Raw genomic sequence first — 14,721 nt, forward strand, 5'->3', positions numbered from 1 at the left:
TGGGGTTGACATTTTAGAGTAGATGATAGTTCAAGAAAATATGAAGCAATTATACTATTCATGCGAATAAAACCAACGGTGTCTAAATGCGTTAGGAGCCGAGCGATTGGCTGCCGGGACAAAAGCGGCTTCACCTGCCGGGTGGAGAGGCGGAGAGGGGCAGGGGAGGAACGGAGAAAAGTCGACTTACCTGTAGACCAACTTCTGGCACCTCGCTCACTCTATTACCTGCTCCGACTTGAAAGTCCAGTTTCACCAGGAAGAATCGTAGAGGAAGCGAAATATGTCACAGGAGACAGACAAGTAAGTGGATCGAGGCGCCGGAGAGGTTCTCTGCTGGTTTCCGTCGGGAGTGAAGGGGGGGGGATTCTTCTGTGGGAGTCCTGGGGTAAAAAAAGGGGGACCAAGGTGGCCCCTGGTGCCGCCCGAGGGATAAAAATCAGCATTTGACGCAGTTTAGTCTGTCCTGGATTGTTTCTGATTCAGATTAAACTTTTTTGGGGGGGTAAGGGGGAGTTGGAGGGAAAAGTTGACAGGTAAACTTTGTGCCTTGGATTTCGTTACGGAGTCGAATTCGCCATTTTTTTGACGGATGGAAGAGCCTGCAAAGTGCAAAGACGGGATTTTCCAAAACATTCCCTTCAAATTATGGAAAAAACATTAAAAAAAAAAAACAACGAAGAAAATGTGTATTTTTGCGTATTACGTGGTGTGCAATTCATTTTAGCCAGTTTGCAGCTTGCCGGCCTTTTATGTAGCTTTATAACATCATCAGCATCATTATCATCATGATTATTAACAATAACAGTAAAAGTCATTAAATTGTACTGTAATGCCACGCCTGCTTACAACTTTATTTTTTTCCAATTAAAATTCAAGGATAGATTGCAATTCTGGAATTATTCATATTTTACTGTATTACGTCTATCGTGATGTCAAATATTCAAAAAAAATAAACCCTTAGCTAAAATGATTTCAGTAGTGTGATTATCAGATTTTTTTCAGTGTATCCTAATATCAAAAAATCATAATGATTGACATCACTGTTAAAAAACAGTTTTAATTATTACTGTTCATATTTTGATGACATGTCTTGATAGTAGTTGGGCCACCTGTCTGCGTTTAAACCATGAAATGTCTAATATTTGCTGTCCCCTTCTGCTGCCTCAATCGTTGGAGCATCACAGTGAAAACAGGTGTCTCCTGCTATTGTGAGAAGATATAGTCTTCATGCAACTCTAGTGAATTGAATTGGTCATGTTATAAACATCACCTGCTCCAGGTGTCTGAATTGATAGTCGTCTCCCTGCAGAGATTTTAGTGCTTATAAATAATCAGTAAAACTAAAAATAAAGAAGGCAATAAATAGCATGGCTTTGAATATGCCTTGTCCACGTTTTTCTCAACCGCCTTCCTCCGTGGTTCATGTGAAATTTGCATCCGTACAACATCACAGATTTGGGTGTGACCTTGTGTTTGTTTTCTTCCTGCCGCCTGAGCCGACCTTTTCCTCGCGTTTGATACATCACAAAAGCAAAAGCACGTTTGTAATCTTTATTAACATTTCCCAAGTGCATTGTACATTTCACGGCTAAAATGACGGATGCATAAATGGAATCTGTGATGAAGTGATTTTTGTGCAAAATTTGTGCTGCAGCAAGCAGATGACAAAAAGCAAAAATAAAACAGTATTATTATTATTTGAATTAAGTCTGTAAAGACTGTGTTGAAATAAGTCTTTGCTTCAGTTTCCTTGTCCTGTAGGTGCGACCGCTGATATCACTCTTTGTGTAACATGGTCTAAGCTCAAGTTGACACATTCAGAGCCCCACTTGTGATTCACTGCGTTCAAAGAGATGTTGTGACAACACTGTGTGTTTAACTGGTCTGTGATCTCGACTTAAGTGGGCTATAGAGCAGAGACCAACCCATGCTCTGTCTCACTCCCTCTCTCTCTCACACACACACACCCACCTGTTGTCAGTTTATTGATTTATTTTCATCCCTATTACCGGCTAATCCGTCTAAATATTGGTCAATCGCCAAATATTTCCCTCATTGTAGGAAATGAATGTGCAAAGAAAATATTTAATCAAAACATCTTCAATGATTAGATGATCAGCCGATTAATCTAGAGGGAATGTGGGTTGCAGTAATATGAGGACATGGAGAAAAATTGCTGATTTCCTCATATTAAGATATTCTTTCAATTCTTTGCCAATATAATAAATTTTTTTCTGATACAGCACAATTTAATTAATTCAGTACCATGTGATATGAGTTGATATTGATAACACATATTTTAATAATTTTGTGTTCACTCACAAAAATCTGATAAATTAATTCCTGAATAATAACGATAAGAAAAAACAAATTTGGATATTATTGGTAATAAATCCTGATTGTTTCATTGTTATCCAATTACATGATCATATGAATGCATCCTCCTATATTACATTATTACTATCACTATTATTATCAGTAACAATAGCCTTAAGGAATGCATAAAACAGAACAATGTCTGTTTGATAAAAATAAAGGTCTAAGAGCAAGGCAAATAATTAAACGCAACCAATGCTCTCTGTCACTGAAGTCTGGAAATTTCGGGGCCCTCACTGTATTAGCCTCCTGAATGTTTGTGGGCTCCTAGTTTCCACTATGAGAACCCCCGCCTTAGACCAGCAAATGTGAAAAGTATGTTTGGAGTTGATATTGGTCTCCTGTAAAAGTAAGCTTATTTTTTCTTTTTCTGTGTTCGGACGATTCTGACAATTGTATGTGTCCGTCAGCAAACGTTTGGTGGTGGTGGTCCCCAATGAGAGCTCCTTCCCTGCAGTGCGGAGGGCCTATACCAGTGAAGATGAAGCATGGCGCTCGTACTTAGAGAACCCACTGACAGCTGCCACTAAGGCCATGATGAGTATCAACGGGGATGAGGACAGTGCCAATGCGCTGGGCCTGCTCTACGACTACTACAAGGTTTGACATTGACTTTTAAATTTGATAAAACCTCACAGAGGAAGGTGATACATTTCCGTTTGATTTATTGTATTGTGGATTTTTTTTTAAATCAAAACCCCGGAGGCACAATTTGACTGTCTGTATCCAGACATGGTTAAAAATGACGGGATAATCATTGTTGTAGATGAGCAATTGGAATCGCCTCAAAATAAGCAAGAGCACTTGGAAATAAACCTCAAAACTGACAACAATTTCCCTGAAATTTTCAGAATATTAGCAAGAAATAATATGAATATGGGAAAGAATTTAAATATCAAAAATGGCAAATAATTACCTAGAAATGAATGAGACATTCCGTGAAATTTAACAAGAAACTGCAAATAGAAATCCCTGCAAGAAGTATTAAACAGAAGGGCCATTACTCAAATTCGAGATTAGTAATGCAACATCAGATCGTGTTATCTAAATGGTTTATAAAGTTCCTCGAATGCAGCAATCAGAGCATTTGAATCAAGGAGAAAGTAAACTACTCCGCATTGTGTCAGGGACACGTGATCATTTTTTTGCCCCGCAAATGCTCTTTCCATACTTTAACAGATATCTTGACAGACTCACTGATATCAATAAAAAGATTAGTGGGTTTGAGTTCATTTTTTTCCCCATAGTGCACAGCCTTATCTGTAATTGTGACAGAATGACTTGAGGTGACATCTCCTGCCTTTTGAAATTGGATGCTTCAAATATTTCAGTGTTAATTACAGCAACGTCTTGTCTGTTAGGCGAGCCCCAGATTTACTGTGTTGGACAAAAGACCTCATGACCGACCGTGTTTTTTGGAAGTAATTATATGTTCTTAGTAGTTTAGTGTTCTGAGGCCTTCAGAGAAAACAAGAATATCATCCATTGTATAATGAAAGTTATAAAAATCTGGTTGTACATCAATAGATCTTTCTTTCCTTCCAGGTTCCTAAAGATAAGAGACTCCTTCCACCTCCTAAAGTTGTTGAAATTTCAGAAGAGCAGGAGAAAAGGTCAGTGATATCCACTGGAAAATGTACAAGTTGCAAGAAAAACATATAAAACACAAGGCATGTGGCTGCTGGCAGACATTTTTGAGCTGTGAGAAGCTCAATAAGTAGAGTATGCGAGAATTGTGCGAGATTGCACCGAATAGATAAAAATAAATACCTTTGTGTATATATGAATAATGACTTTTCTCACGATACTGGACGCTTGATTAGTTTTGATGACTAGGATCTGGAAAAAAAAAACACAAGGCAAATGTAATGTTAAGGACCAAAGTAAACCTCACGTGAAGCTCATCATACGGTCACATCACAGATCACATCCTGTGTCGCCAGGTCCTCGTTGCCCGGCAACGGCAGCAACCAAGGAGAGGTGGAGACGGTAGACAACCGCGTCCAGGTCCTCAAAACGGTCCCCGTCAATCTGTCACTCAACATGGAAAATCCAGACGCAAAACGGGAGCAGTTCGGCTCCTCTGCAGGGCCGGGCCCAGGGGATGGAGGAGCGCCGGCTGTAGCCTTGGTGAAGGCAGAGGTTTACGCCCCTGTCTTCATGACAGGCGCCGGGCTCCACTACAGGATGGAAGGGGAGGAGTCAGCAAGGGTCATCTATGAGCAGAGTCCATACGAAGTGACCACTGTCAGTCACAGCTCCTACGTGAAGGAGGACCAGCAGAGTCCTCCCGACAGCCCGTACGAGGAGGAGAGAGAAGCGGTAAGAGCTGGGCCTTGACGTCTGCACTCACTGGTTGTTTTATTCAGAAACAATTCAGATAATGATTTCTCTTCAGATAGGCTTGTATCAATTCAAAAAGCTACATTTAACAGACAAACAGAGAGATGGTCATCATCTTCATCGTTACACCACCACCGTTACAGATTAATCTCATACAACCCGGACAGAAATGAGTCCCTATTTTTTAGCCACAGTCCTCAGCATTTAAGGGTTAATTCCTGGAACTCACTTTAAAAAGATCCAGTAACAGCAAAGTAAGGGCAGAGTTGCATGAATATGTTTGTTGGAAAAAATCGCTTTCATTATTTTCTCATTGGACAAATTCCCTCTTGTAGTTTTTCTCTCGCTATTAACTCCTCTATCTGCACGTACAAATTACAGCCGAGCGAGGTTTCAGGAATAATTTAGAGCTTATTGAAAGGCAGCGAGTGGTTCTAGGAAGCAGGAGATGTAGAAAGATGGTAAGCAGGATGTGTCAGTATTTTGAAAATTGACATCTGAAAGCTTGTTGATGAAATAACAGGCTTAGACAGTTTGTAACAAGACAGACATCGGATGTTCCCCAGAAAGCGACAAGTGGGTATTGAGTTTCTTTCTTTTTCAAGCTAAATGAGCTTTTCCAGTTTACCGGAATCACTTCCTCTGTCTTATTTTCACAGAAGTATCACACACCCTCCTCTCTGGCTTCAGACGACTTCTTGTTTCACCAGGAGGGAGTGTAGGTTTTTGCATTACACACACGTTAAAATGTGGACACAATGAAGTGCCTATCTTGAATCAGTTCATCATGAACAATGAGGCTCGCAGGAAAAGCAAAGCTGACCTGGAGTGTGAGAATCCAGGCGATGTTGTTGAGTTATTCTGTGTGTGTGTGTTCATCTCTGGACAGTGACACCTTTCAGTACACACTCGACGCCACCCGCTCGCTGCGTCAGAAACAGGGCGAGGGTCCGATGACCTACCTGAACAAGGGCCAGTTCTACGCGGTAACTCTGAATGAGCTCAGCGCCAACAAGCGCCTCCGTCACCCCATCAGCAAAGTTCGGGTGAGTAGATCAGCCTCCTCTTTCACGTAATCGCTTTGCTTTCTGGCCCTCGAATATGTTCTGCAGTTTTAAGATAAAGGGAACAGCAGGTGAAGAATGCCTTAGGGCTGGAGTGGGCAATTATTTTGGCTGGCAGGCCACATTTCTTTTTTAATTCATATGCACAGGCCAACTACGTATCATGGAAATTGAAAATTGCAATTTAAATATTCAAATTTTTGGCCATTTTTAAAACTTTAAACTTCAACTTTAAAATCATTAATGATCATATAAATGTACCGACATTATTTTGTATGTAATCATCCATACAAAGTTAAACAATAGGAAAAATAAGGAGTTTTTAAATTCAATATTGACTGAAAATATTTAACAAATATTGAAAGAAAATAGTTTGGCAGTCTGGATTGGTGTTATTTGCTCATCTGTTAATATTACTGATAGAACTAATGTCTGAAAATATACAGTTGAAACTTAAGTGCTAATTCGGTGATAGGATTACAAAGGAAACGTGAGGTTTGGATTTGAAATAATCGAACTGGAATCATGAGCCCCCCAAACGATATTCATTGTAACTTCCCTCCCGGGTTGTTTCAGAGCGTGATCATGGTGGTTTTCAGCGAAGATAAAAACCGAGATGAGCAGCTGAAATACTGGAAGTACTGGCATTCGCGGCAGCACACGGCCAAACAGAGAGTCCTGGACATCGGTAAGTCGCTGCAGCCATTCTCCTCATCCTGCTACCCCCACCGGGTCCATGTTTACAGGTTTACAGCACAATCTTCAACACCCACATTTGTCAGATTAAATGATGGAAATACACGAACTACAAGAGACGCGTGTTATTGTTATGCCCAAATACTCTTAGGTAGTAGAGTAGGTATGAGAGCAAACATGTCCCCACCCAACTGTCTGCCTTAGGCAACTCAGTTGCCCACCGACATCACACACGCACATGTACACACACACATGCACACCGCTGAAAATGGAACTGACACATAACATCTCTTGGGATTTAACAGTTGGATATCAGAACCACGCAACACAGGTGCATGATGGCTGTCTGTTCCGTAACCTTTGACCTTTTGTGTGCCCCTGTGTGCTTTCATTGTGGATGAATGGATTTACATTTCCACTAAGCTTTTCTATGCCTTGTTGGACGAGTGCGTGTGAGACTTGTAGGCATGTTTGTTTTCGGACAAGCTCAGGCCTGCTAACCAGGCGAACAGTCAGAGGTATGTGGGAGACTTGGGGATGGGAAAGACGTTCACCCACACACATACACTCACACACACACACAAATACACACACAGGCGCAAATATACAGCTTGTTAAGACAGGGATTGGAATGCAAAATGCAACTGTTGGTTTTGGTCTGTTGAAAGTAATCCTTGGTAATTTTTTTCCCTTGTTTTGTTCCAAAAGCAGTCCTCATCTGATTACAAGTCTCACATGTATCTATAGTGGGAAAAAATACTCGAATACAAATGTTTGCAGTTGGTCTTTTCCTATTGAATATTGAAAAACTGCACTTTATAAAATGCTAGCATAAGACTGCTAACCTCTAAAGAAAATTACACTGACTACTAAAACCTTCCTAACACTAGCAATAACAATAATTTTTCCTTCCCTAATTCACAAAATCGTAATTTTTATACTTTGTGCAAATTAAACAAAATAAAAGAATAAACCCCGCCCCCCAAAAAAGATGTGCTAATGCTTTCCTAGCTTTAGCGCTAAGAAAACCACTGATTTTCTAATGAATGTCAGTTGTGTCATGTAATTCAGCAGTTTCATTTTTTTTCAATTCTCAATAGTTACCCTCAACTTTTAAGTCTTGATGCCATTTTTAACAAGCTGGTTATTATAAGAATTTAACCACTATATGGCCGGGAGGAAAATAGAAAACAGACCAAGATTAAGAGGAATTCTGCTGTGATGTTCTTTATCCAGGGGAATTTACCCAATTTTAGATATAGACTCAAGGCTCAATTGGGAGAAAAACAGTTTTTCTGTTTCTATGTTGGCTTTACATTTTAGTTTCTAAAGCAGAAGCTTGCCTGGGATTTTTGTTTTTCAACCCTGAGGCAGTGATGGAATGGGTGTATCTAAAAAATTCCACTTTTCATAAAAGTTCTCAGCAGAACCAAAGTATCTCTATGGGGAACTTCCAACGGAGGCATGGGAAAGTATAACTATGCGTAACAGCAAACTACTAAGAATTTTCTCAGGATGTGTGTTCAACCGTACTTTTCTGGGCTGAGCAATATTCCCGTCAAGTTCCTACATCATGCTCACTGTTATCTCTACCTGCACACTCAGTGGATCAACACACGATAGTCCACGATGTGTGTTTAACATACTTATTCTTAAGATACCACGGTTGAATAATTCAGTTTCCTTTCTGCAGTATATGGACTGCTTTGTTTTGTTTTTTATCTTAAGGCTATGTGTTAATTATTGTAGAAACTGCATTGATCTGTAACAAGCTAATGTGTTCAAAGAACTTTTTTTTTTTATCCGACTGACTCTAAAAGAAGGTTTCGGTTTTAGATCACAGACTTTATATGAATGAAAGACACCAGGCCAGAAACCAGGTATTTAGATTTAAAATTGTCCAGGATTATATTTGTAGTTCAGCTGCTAGACAGATAGCTTCAGACCTAACCGACATTTTGGATGCTCTGTGTCTCTGACAACTCACAGGGACTTATCTCAACTTGCTCAATGGAGGAAGTGAGCTTGTAACCTGAGGATGCCCCGAGAGCTGGTTTGAGTTGCGTTGTAGGGGGGTCGGGTCAGGCTGAAGGATTTTGCCCCCCGGGGTCGTGTAGCAGAAAAGAACCATCTGAATGGGTTTCAATTAATGGGAGTTTCTAGTAGAGGTACATGTTTTGCACCTGTCGAGGAAGTGTTGCTATGATGGTAGTTAGGATGACAGAAGAGTTCAGAGGTCACGAAAGGTGGGAGAGGGAGGTTATCAGTAAGACTGGAGCCACCCTTTTATACCCTCTGACTCAAGTTAATGATGCAAAAGATGCAAAAAGCCAGTTTATTCCTGTAAATCAGCTTAAAAGCATAATTTGCTTTCGTCAATAGGAGGTTTCCGTTTGACCTGAAAGACACCAAACAGAAGAAGATCAAAATACACAGTCAGTACGAGCAAGTCTAAGGAAAGGTAGCTGTGCACACAGATCTTTCCGCCACGTTCTGGTAAATTTCACTTCCCCTCCTGTTTGCAATGCCGCTGTCAATTCACCCCGTGACCATTTTTACGATCCTGAGAGTCGCACATCCTATTGAGTTTCTGTCTGCGGCCTTTGAAGCAAGAGAGCTTGTTTGCCCAGGCAGATAAGAGGTTTATCTTTAAAAATTGAAGCGTGCCATTCGATGGCTTATCTCCACAAATAATAGCTACTTGCTTGTGTTCTCTACCGATCGGCCTCCGCTGTGTGTGCAGGGATTTCTGTAATGTGGAGGTCTGATATTTGGTCAGATTTGTTTCCCCTGATCTGGAGGAAAAGTCCCTGTGGGTCCATCCCGAGGTGGGCCGGAGCAGTAACTGTGATTGAAAAAGCGTAAACCCATTTCATTGTTTTTCCCCTCACAGCCGATTACAAGGAGAGCTTCCACACAATCGGCAACATCGAGGAAATTGCTTACAATGCTGTCTCCTTCACCTGGGACGTGAATGAAGAAGCTAAGGTAAGAAAAAAAAAAATACTATCGTACTGTTCACTTTTCACACGAAGGCAATTTTTCCACAAACTGTTTACACTTGCTGAGGTAATGTTATAGACGTTGGGAAAAAAAAAAGAAGCTGTGAAACAGGTTCTTTTTTCAGTTGTTGGCAAACAAACGTACTTGACAAAGCAACAGCGATGGAAGCGTTTGACTTGTAGACATCACAAACACATACCGACCCACTCTAAACAAAGGCCTACAAAATCATCCATAACCGTCACTGTGCTCCCAGCAGCCTGCAATCTTCTACAGACCCAGGAGGGTTAAAAACTGGACTTTATGGCGAATAAATAATTACCCAGTAATGTAAAGAGACTTCGGGGGGGTTTTGGGTGAGGGGGGGGCAGACTTCGAAAAAGAGAAAAATTCACAAACATTTTGCAGCTCACATATGTGAATATGAGAAACATGAGAAACTAACTGTCATTTAAGGCTTTCATGTAAATAGGTAGAAATCGGTATATTTAGGTATTAATGAGTGTTAATCTAAATATCCTTGGTAAAATCATGGTGGTGGAGGTCGCTGTGTATTTGTCACAGTAAGGAAAGTTACCCAATCTCCTTGAAACTGGTGGAGTGTTTTAGCATCACTTGCGCCTCCTGACATTTCTTCAGCTGCGGATATTTTTATGCCGCACTATGAACTCATCGACACAAACAGCGATAAATAATATTTTGATTAGCCCGGCGATAATGGAGACCTTGCTGTCTTCAGTTGGCAGGTCATAAACCGATTAATGTCCCTTTACTGACTGCATTAGTCATAAACCTGGTGGACAGTGGTGTTTGTTTTTTGCGTTTGTCTGCTTTATGTGAGAAGCCCACTCCCTCTGACCGCTCCTTAAATGGAGCCTTAGCTGTCGCCATTTCAACTCAATGGGCCCCCAAGGGCCAACACAGAACAATCCCCGTCCCCACCCTCTGTTGTTTGTTTTGCCCTCATTTCTGTTTGAATATGTGTGTGTGTGTGTGTGTGTGTTATATTGTAATAGCAGCCCTGGGACAAAGCCAATGCTGGAGGAAATCCAAGCACACTTCTCTGAGCTAATATTTATTCTTCTTTTCTCTTCATCTCTCCCTCTCGGTATCCTCTTTTTTGCTAATCTCCATTAGCCTGGATATGCCTGTTATAGTGAAGGAACAGGTGTTAACACAGGCGGGAGATGTTGGCGGGATCGGGATATCATTGCACGTCTGTTTAACTGTCCTCTTCAATATGAATATGTTGCTAATTGTTATTGAGAAGGTGTGTGTTATTGGGCTCTGCTTCTTTGTCATCCTTCCCAGGATGCGAAAATACTAAACCCTCTTACGATTAACTTCCATGAGTTAGATTGTGCAATTTATTAATATTCAGAACACAATATACACAATATTGAAAATAATCAGACATAAGGTTGGTCGTTTGTGTGTTAAAAGTAAATGAACATAACTAAAGACAAGTGACTGTGTTCATGAAAAGGCCAAGCTGACGTTGCTTGTTAAATTCCACAGTGTTGAACTTAATATTTGATGCTCAAAGGATTAAAATTAATCAGAAATATTCAAAGGAAATGTCAAAAGACATGGTACTGCAGGAAAAAATATTCTTTGACTGATTTCATTGTTGATATGACAAACACTTTAAATAACCAAATAAATTCAGGTTCCATTGAAATATAATTTTTACATCTGTAGCTTTATCAAGAATTTCCCTATCCATTGATTATTTAATTCCAAAAGCACAGGAAATTTCCACAAGAGTAAATTACTCCCCTCAGAAATTACTTAAAAAAAAGTCACAGAATATCAGTCATCAGCATGTAATTACCAATCTGGATCATTGTGGATGTCTTGGGTTAAAATTAGAGCCAGTCAAACCTCACATAGACAATCTAAAGGAACGAACACCCTCATTTACCACAACAGAAGACTAATTTTAGTTATTCATGACGGCTGAATGTGTGCATCTATTGTGTGTGTGTGTGTGTGTGTGTGTGTGTGTGTGTGTGTGTGTGTGTGTGTGTGTGTGTGTGTGTGTGTGTGTGTGTGTGTGTGTGTGTGTGTGTGTGTGTGTGTGTGTGTGTGTGTGCTCTTTCTCTCCCTCTTTGGCAGATTTTCATCACGGTCAACTGTCTGAGCACAGACTTTTCCTCTCAGAAAGGCGTGAAGGGGCTCCCTCTGATGATCCAGATCGACACGTACAGCTATAACAATCGTAGCAACAAGCCGCTGCACCGAGCGTACTCACAGATAAAGGTCTTCTGTGACAAGGTGAAGAGTTAATTCCTGTCCGTCACTTTGAGGTATCCAGACGTATCCGTCCCTATGAAAGAAAATCATGGAGCAATTAAAATGTGCACATTGGCAATGTAAAAACAGTAATCAAAAAATAAAATCCGCACAGCGAGGATGTATTGTCAGACTATATTTAATCACCATTTGTCAGAGGATTAGTTTTACTAATTCAACGATTCAATGATTGTAGACAGAAAAAGTTACTCAACCATTTCAGTTAGGATTTAAACTGCGTTTGTAAGAAGCTTCACCACCTTTCCAAAGTCAAGGTTGTTTCAAATAAGCTTTCAGTTCACAGTGCGTGTGATAAATTGCAGATTAATTTCTGGTCCAGATTTTCAAAACAATCACTGGAAACATGAGAGGCAGGCCTCCTTGTGTTTTGGCTTGAACGTGTCTGCCATTTTTCAAGCTTTTGTGTCCTTCACCATAAATCCACAGTGCAAAAATCCTGTGTTTATTATACGGCCACCATTAAAAAAAAAAAAAAACGGCATGTGAAGTTGGACTGTGCATGTGTGTGTGCGTGTGTGTGTGTGGGTGTGGAGGGGGGGTTAAATCATGACAGCAGCCCTCCCTCTAGTGGCTTTCTCTGTAAACCGAGCATCCACGCTCACATCAGGTTCTGTCCACCCGCTTCAGGCGAGGTCTTTTTTTTATTTCAGTACTGCAGAAATGACGCAGTGTGTTTGATTTTTCTGTCAGGGAGCCGAACGGAAGATAAGAGACGAAGAGAGAAAGCTGTTCCGCAAGAAGTCAAAAGGTTAGGGCTTTTTTTTTTTTCTTTCTTTGTGATATTAAAGCAAAGAGAAGCCTCTGTGAAGAGATTCTTTATGTCTGTTTGAGTGAAAAGACCACACGCTTGAGAAGCTAACCCTCCCCTTCCTCTACTTTGGTATTCAGGGAAAGATGGAGGTATAGGTGTGATAACTGTTCCCAAAAAGTCCGACACGACTTACTTCAAGACCATGAGTGACCTGGAGGCCCAACCAGTCCTCTTCATCCCCGACGTGCACTTCGGCAACCTGCAGAGGGCCGGGCAGGTGTGTGTCCTGTGTCCTCACCACCTTTTTCGCTTAGTTCACCTTCAGCAGCTGAAATGACATGAACAACAATCTTCAAAGAATTACATTTTTGTTTAATTTCCATTGATCCTGGGGTTTGCAAACTTTCTGTAACTGAGACCTGGGCGTTTTAATGGCCCGCGGGCCACATCCCTCCCATTTTGCTTTTTTTATCCAGCCTGCCAAACTATTTTCTATGAATATTTTAACAAGTATTTTCAACCAATATTGAATTTAGAAACTTGCTGTAACTTCATTGCAAGCTCCCAGTTGTGTTGCTCCGTCTCAGGCAAAAAAAAAACAACAACATTTTTTAGTCATTTCTTTTTCACATTTGTGAAAACCTCAAATATTAGGATTCATGTTTCCACTTCTTGCCTGCAAACCTGAAATACAGTCAGCATGACAAATCAGATTCAAGAATCAGTTTAAAACTAGGCTTATATCTGAGTTCTTCATGATATTAGAATCACATTATCAGATTTGTTGTGAAATGTCGAAACACCAGATTATCTTGGAATCGGATTCAATTTTATTAGTCCAAATGGGCCCCTGCTGATTATCAAGAGCCATCTTGGCACTCCAAAACACAATAAAGCTCATTACCGTAAGAAAGTGCATTAATCTGCTTATCTTATTTTTCTTTTGTAGGTATTTACCTTCAACACAGAGGAGATGGAGAGAGAAGGGTGAGTGAGGAGTATTTCATTTACATCAAGTCTGCAAATACAGGCTATGCAAATGAAAACATTTACAGATAAGACAAGCGCACCTCTAGAGAAAGGGCATGCCGCCACAGATGCAGAGAAAATGTGTTTTGGGTGCGACACGTGACATGATTGTTTCTGTTGTTTTGTTTGCTTGTTTATCTGTCTCCAGGAGTGTGCTGGTGAAGAGGATGTTCAGGCCCTCAGATGAAGATTTGTGTCCATCGCCTCAGAAACAGATCAAAGAGGAGCCTCACAAGAAAAAAGGTACAAATTGGTGGCTCTCTCTTCCTATCTTTTATCTTCCACAGTACATCATTCTGTCTGAGAAGAATACATAGATTTGTACTTTAAAGGTTTACATCAATATTTTGGGGTAAATTCAGTGATTTGCAGTGATCCCTTGCTGGTTGCCTTGTAATACTGGTAGCGATCAGTGTTTCTACCTTCAGCAAAACTAATCAAACTCCCACCCTTGAACTCTAAAACCCTCTTACAATGGAAGAATAAATTCATGTTTTGCATTAAAGATATTTCTGAGCTGGCTGAACCATTGGTTTTGTAAGAAAAGCGTTTTTTTGCTTTACAGATCGCAATATCTCAGGGTAATATTTTGTTGAAAAATACATTTGTCATGATTTGCATGCAGGAAGTCGAGCTGCGGGATACACAGCGGGATACATTTCCTTTTTTGTGCAGATAGGGCGGCATACATAAAACATGCTTGTGAGAATGATTTTATTTTAAAAGGCAGAAAAACACTTTTTTCATGTTGGAGAACTGAGCCTGAGGGTTCACATTATTCTTGCCTGTTTTTTCCAAATGTTTTAAGAGGATTACCTTAGCCCTGGATTCGTATTTGCTGAGAAGTGAAACTAGCCTGTGCTTCAGCTCTGTTCTCCCTCTTGGTCCTCACTCCGCAGTGCTGCTGTACGTAAGAAAAGAAAACGATGAGGTCTTCGACGCGCTGATGCTCAAGTCTCCGACGCTAAGGGGCTTGATGGACGCGGTCAGTGGCGTCTTTGTTAGCGCAAGAAGAGCACGATTAGTTGGCAGCCGAGCTCCTCTTCACCAGCTGCTCTCATTTGTCTTCTGTAGATATCAGAGAAATACGGTGTGCCGATGGAGAAGATGGCCAAAGTGTACAAGAAAAGTAAAAAGGGG

The 14,721-nt window shown here is 40.6% G+C and overlaps 1 protein-coding gene across 2 annotated transcripts in view; it reads left to right on the forward strand.

Moving 5' to 3' along the window:
* grhl2b (grainyhead-like transcription factor 2b) overlaps positions 1–14,721 on the forward strand; it is a 17,054-nt gene continuing 2,333 nt past the window's right edge. The window contains exons 1-15 of one of the 2 annotated variants that reach the window (XR_015109162.1): positions 1–303; positions 2,790–2,979; positions 3,925–3,992; positions 4,323–4,701; positions 5,382–5,440; positions 5,612–5,768; positions 6,363–6,474; positions 9,376–9,470; positions 11,604–11,762; positions 12,492–12,549; positions 12,690–12,829; positions 13,502–13,539; positions 13,730–13,821; positions 14,479–14,566; positions 14,656–14,721. Coding sequence is in view for 1 of the 2 variants with exons in the window: in XM_086178212.1 (XP_086034338.1) it covers positions 284–303; positions 2,790–2,979; positions 3,925–3,992; positions 4,323–4,701; positions 5,382–5,440; positions 5,612–5,768; positions 6,363–6,474; positions 9,376–9,470; positions 11,604–11,762; positions 12,492–12,549; positions 12,690–12,829; positions 13,502–13,539; positions 13,730–13,824; positions 14,481–14,566; positions 14,656–14,720 (1,721 nt within the window). In the remaining variant the exon portion in view is untranslated. Of the gene's footprint in view, positions 304–2,789; positions 2,980–3,924; positions 3,993–4,322; positions 4,702–5,381; positions 5,441–5,611; positions 5,769–6,362; positions 6,475–9,375; positions 9,471–11,603; positions 11,763–12,491; positions 12,550–12,689; positions 12,830–13,501; positions 13,540–13,729; positions 13,825–14,478; positions 14,567–14,655 lie in introns of both variants that reach the window. The other variant, XM_086178212.1, reaches the window with a different exon arrangement.

Source organism: Fistularia commersonii, chromosome 30, assembly GCF_037954325.1.
Source record: "Fistularia commersonii isolate RoL2024-O1a breed Wild chromosome 30, RoL_Fcom_v1.0, whole genome shotgun sequence".
In the NCBI taxonomy this organism is placed as follows: Eukaryota; Metazoa; Chordata; class Actinopteri; order Syngnathiformes; family Fistulariidae; genus Fistularia; species Fistularia commersonii.